Genomic DNA, 9,401 nt, shown 5'->3' on the forward strand with positions numbered 1-9,401 from the left:
TTTATCCCTATAACATGCAAGTTCTTCGCATACAAAACTTGATGATCTCAACATCCAATTGGTACTTGCCACATCAAAATGAGACCAATACATACCAAACTTGAAAGTGAAATCTTCAAACTTGGTTTATCAGCATGATAATAAACTCCTCAATCTTGGTGACTCATTCACAGTTCAATTTGCTAAACTAACACAAATCAAGCTAGATCTTCAAGAGATTTACAACACAAATCAAACTTGATAGTAAAATATTAAAACTTAGCTTATCAGCATGATAATAAAATCAGAAAAACAACAATTTAAAATACAAGGGGAATAATGAGCTAGAATTCCCACAGCAAGCTTCTTTTGCACACTCAATTTTTAGCATCTACCATGAACAACAAAAAACTAGTCCTAGTCCTCTTCACTTGCATCAAAATCAGAATCCTCACTGACCTCCTTCTCACTCTCCGAGTCACTCAACACATACCTTGTCTGCCTGCGGTTTGCCCTCTGAGGTCTAGCTCTTGCCGCCACTGGAGCGTCACTTCTTTCTTCAGTGGATGGAGTGTCTACCTTCTCTTCACTTTCAGCCATCTCAACCTCCAAACTCTCCCTCCCCATCACGGAACCACTTTTCTTGTTGAATGGGGATGCCCTCATCTTCCTCACTTTCGGCTCCGGTGAAATCCCGGAAGTTTCAGCAGGCTTTAACATGTCAGTTAAAAGCTTCTGGCCTGATGATGATGAGGCTTGAGATTGCTTGTTAGCTGCGCCTCTCTTCTTTGCCGCTGCAGGGGGTTTTGATGCCTTTGTAGTTCCAGCTGCTTTTCTCCCTCCCTTCTTTCCTGCTGCTGGGGCAGCTGCTATTTCTACCTCAAAATCCTCGTCATCATCTATTTGCATGGCCCTTTTGCTAGGTTCTTTTCTCTGGACTGGTTCTTGTGGCACTTCGGTTTCCTTGCCTGTGGCAGTAAAACTAAGTTAATTCACTACTTACTGATTAGCTGGAAAAGCTCGTAAAAGGAACCATGAAACTCATTATTCATGCTTCTTTTTAAATGAACATTGCAAATTAATCCTTTTTTTTTTTTTTTTTTTCCAATTACTGAGAAAAAAGGAGAAGAAAAACTAATGTTCATTAGATAAGCGCATAATTATATTCCCAAGCATACGGAATGTTCCATTCTCTTTTAATCCAGACACGGCCTCTGATTGATAAATCATAAATGTTATCTAGCAGCAGTCTCTAGGAATGTAAAACAAAGTTAGAATACACAAAGGATTATAAATATAGCGCTTACCTGCTGAATTTTCGGGAGATGAATCAAGATTATAGGCAGCTAGTCTGTCTTTCAGCTCAAGCACTTCATCATCATCATCACTCAAAACTACAGCAGATTTTGCCTGCTGCTGTTAAACAAACAGAATAACATAAGTTACAGCTTTCAAAGGTAACAGATATTCCCTTAAAAAGGTAAAACAAAACAATTAGAAATAAAGCAGCAGCGCAAACCTTCTTGCCAGCAGGAGCTTTCTTTGCAACTGCTCCAACTTTCCGTTTCACTATCTCAGGAGCTTTCTCTGACAAAGCAAGCAGATCATATTAGTTAAAGAGTACATAAACCAAAAATTCAAAGACGAACTAAAGTTTCAAAGATGAAATAATGGCTGTGGGGTATTTTTAAAAGAAAGCTTTTAACTAATCTAGGCTTACCCATTTCAAACACAAAACTGGAAGATGTTTCCCTGCTTTCAGCAGCAGCTTCTGCATTGTTGGCCTTCTTATTATTCTTGCGTGGGTTTTTAGGTGCTGGTTTAGAAACCTTAGCAGCAGGTGCATTTTTCACTTGGTTTCGTGATTTCTTTTTTGCCTCCTCTGCCAGAGCCTCACTTTTCTCCAGCTCCTGATAGAAATAATAATACATCATACATGAGAAAGGTATAAAGCATAGTGAATAAAGAATGGTGAAACAAAATTAATTTTTAATACATACACCAAGTTCCATTTCAAGGGCATCAAGATCCTTCAACCACAGTGACCTTGGTGTTGAATTTCTCAACTCAGCAACCTCGTTATTGACCTTATCCCTATCAGCACATAGGGCCTGAACCCTCTCAATGGTTAAGGTCCCAATTGCCATGGATATGAGATACTCATAATCACTAATACGTGCTCCATTTCCACTGGCAGACTCAGAGTTCTCCTCCATCTCTTCTGTATCTTCAATTGCCCCAGCAACTTCTGGCTCTTGGGCCTTGGTCTTCTTTGGAAAGGGAGTGAAACCTTTCTGTTGGAGCTCAAGGAATAAATCAGCCCTCCTTCTATTACTCACAATGATCTCTCCATTTACAACAGCCAGGATAAACCTGACCTTGTTTTCCAATTTTAACAACTCCATCTCAAGGTTATCCAATAGTACTTTCTGCATATATAATAGAAAATCAGTTAACAGTTGTATCCATATCCAGGTCAACAATACAAACATTTGTCTACTGATGAACTCACCTTTCTTTTCTCATAGAATTCAAGTCTTAGGTGAAAAAACTCCTCAAGAACTGCAGAAAGAAGAAAATAAACAAACAGAAAGTCCAGTTAAATGAATTGTACAACAAATAATTAATCAAACAACCTCGAATTCTGTCACATACTTTGTTCTGGAGTGTCGTATTTCTTTATCACGCCTTTTGGATCAAACAGGTGCATATTACTTGTGCTAATGCTGGTGGTCAGTTTAAATTTCTTCAGCAAACCCTCTTGCCTGGCAGCCATTAGGTTCTCTTCAGGTAAGTGGACTATGATATCTACAGTACTGTGATCACTGTGCTGTGTGAAACCCTGCAGCATGCATAATGCACTTAGAAACTGAAAATGATCTGAAACACATGATGTTGATGAATATTGCAACTGTCAAGAGTTTTAGGTGACCTTACCTCAATGAATGGATCCTTGGCCTTGTCATTTCCTTGAGAGATAGACTCAAGGAATTCCTTATAATCTTGAGTCCACCTGCGGATTGGCAACTCCGAAATCCTAACTGTTGTCTCATTGCCCTCCTCTATGACCCCACATACGGTGTAGCTTACACCTGATTCCTTGACAGTTTTCTCAATAGTTCCAGCAAATCCTCTGTACCAGGGATCCATTGGCACCATTGCTTCACCATTGAGCAAGCGCCTTACATTTGCAACAATGTCTCTTGGATTATAATTAGGAATGTAAGAGCTCCACCCCGTCCCAATTCCTTCACTACCATTAACTAAAACTGTTGGTATAATTGGAACATACCTATAAAACAAAAGCCATATGTCAGTTATATTTATCCACCATCAATCTAAATGCAGTGTTCTTACTATAGAGACAGGAAAAATTATAAATACCAAGTTGGCTCAATAGATTGCCCATCTTCATTCAAGTAGTCAAGAAGTCTGTCATCATCCTTCGGGAAAAGGAATCTTGTAATAGGAGAAAGCCGAGTATATATATAACGAGCACTTGCATGGTCTTTGCCTCCCTAAGGTAGCAAAATACAAATGTAAATAAAAATATCTTGGAATACAGTTACGCAACATGACAAGCTTCAATATTCTTAAATAATTGACATCCATGGTTAATCTCACCAAGTTACGGGTACCAAATTGACCATTTGGTTGAAGAAGATTGATATTATTGCTGCCCACATAATCCTGTGCCATTCCAATGATAGTACTTGCAAGACTCTGCTCACCATGGTGGTAGGCAGAATGCTCAGACACATAACCAGAAAACTGGGCAACTTTTGCTTCCTTCACAAAGTTCCTCTTAAAGGAGCAGAACAGAATCTTCCTTTGACCTGGCTTCAAGCCATCAACCATTGACGGAATTGACCTTTGCAGATCAGCCATGGAAAACTGTATAAGCTCTTTGTGAACAAAGTCACTGTACTTTATAAGCTTCTCCTTCTGATCAAGATGTACAGAAGGCTGCAAATACAAAGAGTTAAGAGTTTCCATAGAATCATTTCCAAAATACAAATGTTAATGTAAATTGCCAAAACTTCCCACCTCAAACTGCCGAAGCCAGTTCTTCCTCTCTTCTATCTTCTTCTTACTGAAAGCAAGCTCAATTGCCTCCCCATCACGCTCATCTATCCAAATAAAATCTTTCTTGTGCATAGCAAGATTTTGAAAATAGTCCCTCCCTTCTTTAGACGTGCTTGTTCCCAGCCCCTAAAAGGATATAAATGTAAGTAGAAGAATAAGAATATAAAAATGGTACAATTTCAGTAACACTTCACGGACCATATAAAAAGATGGTACAATTTCTGCAAGTATAAGAATTAAGAATATTTCACTTAAAGTGAATACAAACCTTATAATACTTTATGGACCAGCCACTTGCATTGCCCCTCAAACTTTCCTTCCATGCCTCATACTCAGGCATGGAGTAAAATGCAAGTGATTTCCCATTTTTGTGAGTTGCCTGTATAGAAATAATATAAGTTATAGTTGTCTTTCAAGAACAATCTTCCACGTATGTTGAATTTGCTAAGCAAACTAGCTAAATCAAGTAAGCCAACCTTAACAATCGGAGTTATAAACTCAACCAAAAAAGATGGAATTTTAAGCAGTGATGGCCAGAAGGAATGAATGAAGTTGATCAGAAGTCCTTTGATGTGGGAACCATCATGATCCTATACAAACATTAAACTTCTCTTAGTGATCAGAAAGAGAAAGAAATGCTGTTAAGGTTTCATAGAAAATTTCAAACGAGAATAAAACCAAAAGAAATAGAAGCTTGAGGCATTCAACCTGATCAGTCATAATCATCAGGCTACCATATCTCAAGGACTTAAGACTGGTATACTCTTTATCTTGCTGCAGTCCAAGAATCCTCTTGATATTCTTAATTTCCTCATTATCCCTGACCTGAGTGGCACTAGCTTCTCTTACATTAAGCAGTTTACCTCTCAATGGGAAAACACCGTAATGATCCCTACCTACAACAGCAAGCCCTGCCATCTGTGTAGGATAAGGTATGTTAATCTATTGTAGACAAACAAGTTAAATGAATGTACCGAATTTGTAAAATATGAAAACTTACTGCAAGAGCCTTAGCTGAATCCCCTTCTGTCAAAATCAAAGTACACTTTTCAGAGTTCTTCCCTCCAGCTAAGTTAGCATCCTCAAGCTTGTTGATATTATGAACCCTCTCTGTTTTTGTCCCATCGGTTTTCTTCAGGTCTTTGTTCTGCTTAAAATTTGCCCAAGAGAGAAGACTATCCACAATTCCAGACTTTGCCACTGCAAAATAATTAGTACATGAAAATCAAGTTTGAGTATTTCAGTCTAGTTGTCTACTTGAACAATTGAACTAGTGTTACATACCTTTAGTTAAGAACGCTGGTGTAAGTTCACACTTAGATCCAAAACTATTTGGGCGAATCGTCAAAGTTTCCTTTGTTTGGGAATCAAATGCAGGGTTGTCAATAAGAGCATTGACAAAGACCCATAGATAATTCTTCACATTATGGGCTTTGAGGTTGGCATTCTTGTTCTTCTTATTCACAATATTCATCACATGATTCGTGATTTGATTTGTGACGTAATCAACATGAGTTCCACCCTTGATTGTTGCAATTCCATTCACAAAGCTGACCTGGTAAAAAGAAATCCGACAACATGAGACTCACAATTCCATGAGTACAAAACTTAGTAATTTCTCTATATCAATTTTTTTTTTTGGTGTTAAAACCTGTTGAAACTGCCCGTCACTGAGACTAACACAAATCTCCCACCTATCATTAACTTTCTCTGTCATCCTGTCAAATCAGTAGATATAGTGAGAAAATTCCTATTATAAAGAAGAAGAAAAAAGAACGACAGATTCAGAACCAATAACTTCATAACAAGAACCTTGGAAGGGGAGTATCTCTAGATTTACAGGCAGATTGTAAGTAGAGGTCAACATAATCAAGAAATGACTTTACAGGGACCCTCTTTCCATTCAGCTCAACCTTCACAGTCTTTCCAAGGCATCCAGCCAAGTCAATCACTCTCTTTTTCATCAATGCAACCACGTCATCTTCCAGATGGGTCATGTTAAACTTTGATAGGTCAGGCTTATATGTAACCCTGGTCCAGTTCTCACTCTCTTTGCACTTGGTGATGACTGGCTCAGTTTTCTTCCCCATGTTGTTAGTGAACACCTGAAATCAGCAAGAACCAGATTATTCAAGTGACATAAATGAGCATGATATCTCTGCCAATTGAATAAAACTCATAAATATACTTTGGAAGTTGGTGTTCACCATTTCAAACCCATAAAAAGTAAAATCCTAACATTTGAACATTTTGTTTTTCTTTACTATTCATATAATCTCATCAATCAAAAGGATCCCATGATGAAAAGAAGGAGATTATTTTCCTGGAGGGTCCTCCTAGAAACAAAATTAGGCTAACACCATATGATGGTTTTTGTATGCCAAAAGTAAAGTTCTCCGTTCATGTCCACATCAATGTTATCAAACAAACCCCTAAACGACTAACACAAACTACTACAGTAGCACACTAATACTAAAATACAGTCAAATCAAGAATTACATGCAACCCATAAACAATACACTCACATAATTTTCAAAAGATAAAGAATAAAACCAGAATCACAATTGGATACTAAATTCAAGATCCTATACCAGGTCTAATCCAAGCACAGTAGGCTTCAAACTGAAAATGAAAAAAACCTAAAAGCATCTGATACTACTCCACAAGAATTGAAAGCCCAGATCCGAATCAATCGGAAACCTACCTAGTCAGGATCCATCATTTTAACAAAAACCATGAAGAATCCCGAATAAATCACAAGTTACAAAAACGAAAATGCATATAAAAAACGAACCCTAATTAATCAGAATCCCAATATATAAAAACAGCAATAACAAACCCTAATTCCTCAATTCCACCATACATTAAAATCCTACAATACGAATCAAGCATCACAAAACTTCTAGAAAACACATATCAATACCTGCTTGTACTTCTTCTGTCGCTTTCCGTCAGCAGTCTCGATGATGAACTCAGTGGAGAAAATGTTCGTAAGCTTGGCACCATAGCCGTTGCGACCACCGGTGGTCTTCTTCTCCGTATCGTCGTAATTGCTACTGGTCAATAGGTGTCCGAAGATCAACTCCGGCACATACACCTTCTCCTCCTGGTGAATCTCCACAGGCACTCCAGCCCCATTATTGTAGACACTTATACAGTTCTGCTCGACGTCAATGGTGACTTTCACGGCGTCCATGGACGAGTCTCGCTGTTTATTATCGGCGGCGTTGACGAGGATCTCATCGAAGATCTTGTACAGTCCGGGAACGTAGCTGATGGAACGGTTAACCATCTCGTCGTTTTGATAGACCCATAGGATTTGGGTGTGCTTCTCGATCGACCCGATGTACGTGTCGGGTCGGAGCAAGATGTGCTCGAGCTGGCTCTTCTTCTGGTACATCTCTTCGATCGTCTTGCCTTGGCCATCAGTTGGGGCTGGGGCTATGTTCGCGCTGTTGCTGGTTTGGAGTGGGCGCTTCTTCTCGATCGCCATGGCTGTGGCGTTTGGAGAGAAGGAGAGACGGAAGGTTCCAGAGAGAGGAAATGGGTGAGTGAGAGAGGGGGGTTAGGGATTTAAAGGAAGGGTGCAACGGTCAATAGGGATTTGAATTCAAATGGAGGGGTTTTGGGCGCGGTGTTTTGAAATTTTGGGATGGGCGATCAGACGGCTGTGGTTTTGAGTTTGGGAATCACGTAGATATGATGAAGGGGAGGACAGAAGGGAATCAAGGGTTTCGGTCCATCTCTGTTGCAATGGTGCGTTGCGTTTTTGATGAGTTGGCTGCACGGTACGGTTTCTCATATGATTATCTCATCATGAATATATTTTTTTTCTTTTTTTTTTCTTTTTTCAACATTTATTTTTCTATGTAGAACATTTATGTTATTTTTATTGATTATGAGTTTTTTTTTTTGGAAGAGAAAAAAAAAAAACTACAGTGCACTTGAGCTCGTTTGGCGACTTGTGTATAAATCACTAGATTCAAAGTATTTTATAGAGGAAATGAATATAGAGGTGAATGATTTTATCATTCATTTTTTTTTATCATTTTGGGGAGATTAGAAAGGATAAGTTATAAGGTGTTGACATCTTACCATTCAGGGGGATTGGATGAAATTTTCTTCTTAAATAATCCATCTTTCTACCTTCAACTTGGACAACACTCCTTCATTTCTTTCTTCTACATGTCTAAGTTGTTCAATACAGTTCAATCCTAAGTACCAAATGAGAATATTGTTTGCATTCATAAAATATGAGTCATTCCTCCTTCTATACAAATCATAAATTAGCACCTATATTGATAAGTAGCACTATTTCTAACATCATTCCAATTTCTTTTGCTTATTTTAATAATTTTTTTACTACAAATTTTCCCTTATATAAATACAAATAGTGGTGGTGAAAAATACATCACTCATACTGAAAATGGCTTGTTAAAAATACATAAAAAAATTGGATGCAAGGTTGTTAGAATGTGATTTATCTGTGTGGAAAAACCGGCTCTTTATGCAAGGAACCAAGTCTTGTGTTCGAATCATCCTCCCTTATTATCGTTTGTATAAAGAAAAAAATAAAAATTATTTGAGATTGTACAAATATGCGAAACAACATGAAAGATAATGCAATTCAAGAAATTTAAAAACTACAACTCATTTCTCAAACTGAAACTAACTTAAGCACCCAAATCCCTTTAGGACATAATCCTAAAAGAACTTTTGCTTTGTTTTGAGCATCTTCAAGGGAATATCCAAATGAAGTAGACAAAATTGTTCTATAACAACCTATGTTGCATATTGAAGAAAGAAACTATTATTTTATGTGGCAACACATTTGAAGGAACAAACTATATATGTGGGAATTGTATAAACGTTATTATATTATTTATTTTTGTCCTTTTTTTTAATATTGATTATTATTTTTATTTTTAGGTGAGAGATGTGAGATGATATTGTATTTTAAAAAGTAAGTGGAGCCCAATATACATATTCATTTTAAAATAGGCAACATTGCATATTGGGGAAAGTATGCGTTGGTGCAGGTGGCTCGATACAAACTATTATGTGTAAGTCCTACATTGGAGAATATAGCAATAATCTACAATTTAAATATAGGTGCTCCACTTCTTATTGTATCGAGGTCTTTTAAGTTAAAAACCCCACACTTAGAAGTTCATTGGGCCTTCTCTCTTCTAGGTGGTTAAGGTAAAGATAATATCTGTGCATAGTTGGGATCGAGAATGGACCCCTATTGGGCCTGTTGGTACAACAATATGTATATTTTGCTTACTCCCTTGGCACATCAAACATTATTTGCATACATTGCCCATACCCTTTGT

The 9,401-nt window shown here is 37.7% G+C and overlaps 1 protein-coding gene across 2 annotated transcripts; it reads right to left on the minus strand.

Moving 5' to 3' along the window:
- Positions 1-218: 218 nt before the first annotated feature.
- TOPII (topoisomerase II) lies at positions 219-7,638 on the minus strand. Of its 2 annotated transcripts, none has more exons than XM_008233236.2 (19): positions 6,989-7,638; positions 5,878-6,170; positions 5,717-5,783; positions 5,350-5,620; positions 5,066-5,265; positions 4,774-4,983; positions 4,542-4,655; positions 4,334-4,444; positions 4,027-4,191; positions 3,604-3,945; positions 3,364-3,497; positions 2,917-3,271; positions 2,635-2,821; positions 2,492-2,541; positions 1,980-2,408; positions 1,700-1,889; positions 1,499-1,566; positions 1,287-1,392; positions 219-947 (listed from the first exon to the last, which is right to left on the minus strand). In XM_008233236.2, the coding sequence occupies exons 1-19, from the start codon at positions 7,556-7,558 to the stop codon at positions 397-399; spliced, it is 4,413 nt and encodes a 1,470-aa protein (XP_008231458.2). In that variant the 5' UTR covers positions 7,559-7,638; the 3' UTR covers positions 219-396. The 2 variants fall into 2 exon arrangements, with proteins under 2 accessions (XP_008231458.2, XP_008231457.2); XM_008233235.2 differs by having other exon boundaries at positions 1,287-1,395; positions 6,989-7,636.
- Positions 7,639-9,401: the final 1,763 nt, after the last annotated feature.

The sequence above is a fragment of the Prunus mume genome, linkage group LG5, assembly GCF_029339155.1.
Source record: "Prunus mume cultivar Tortuosa linkage group LG5, ASM2933915v1, whole genome shotgun sequence".
Taxonomy (NCBI): domain Eukaryota; kingdom Viridiplantae; phylum Streptophyta; class Magnoliopsida; order Rosales; family Rosaceae; genus Prunus; species Prunus mume.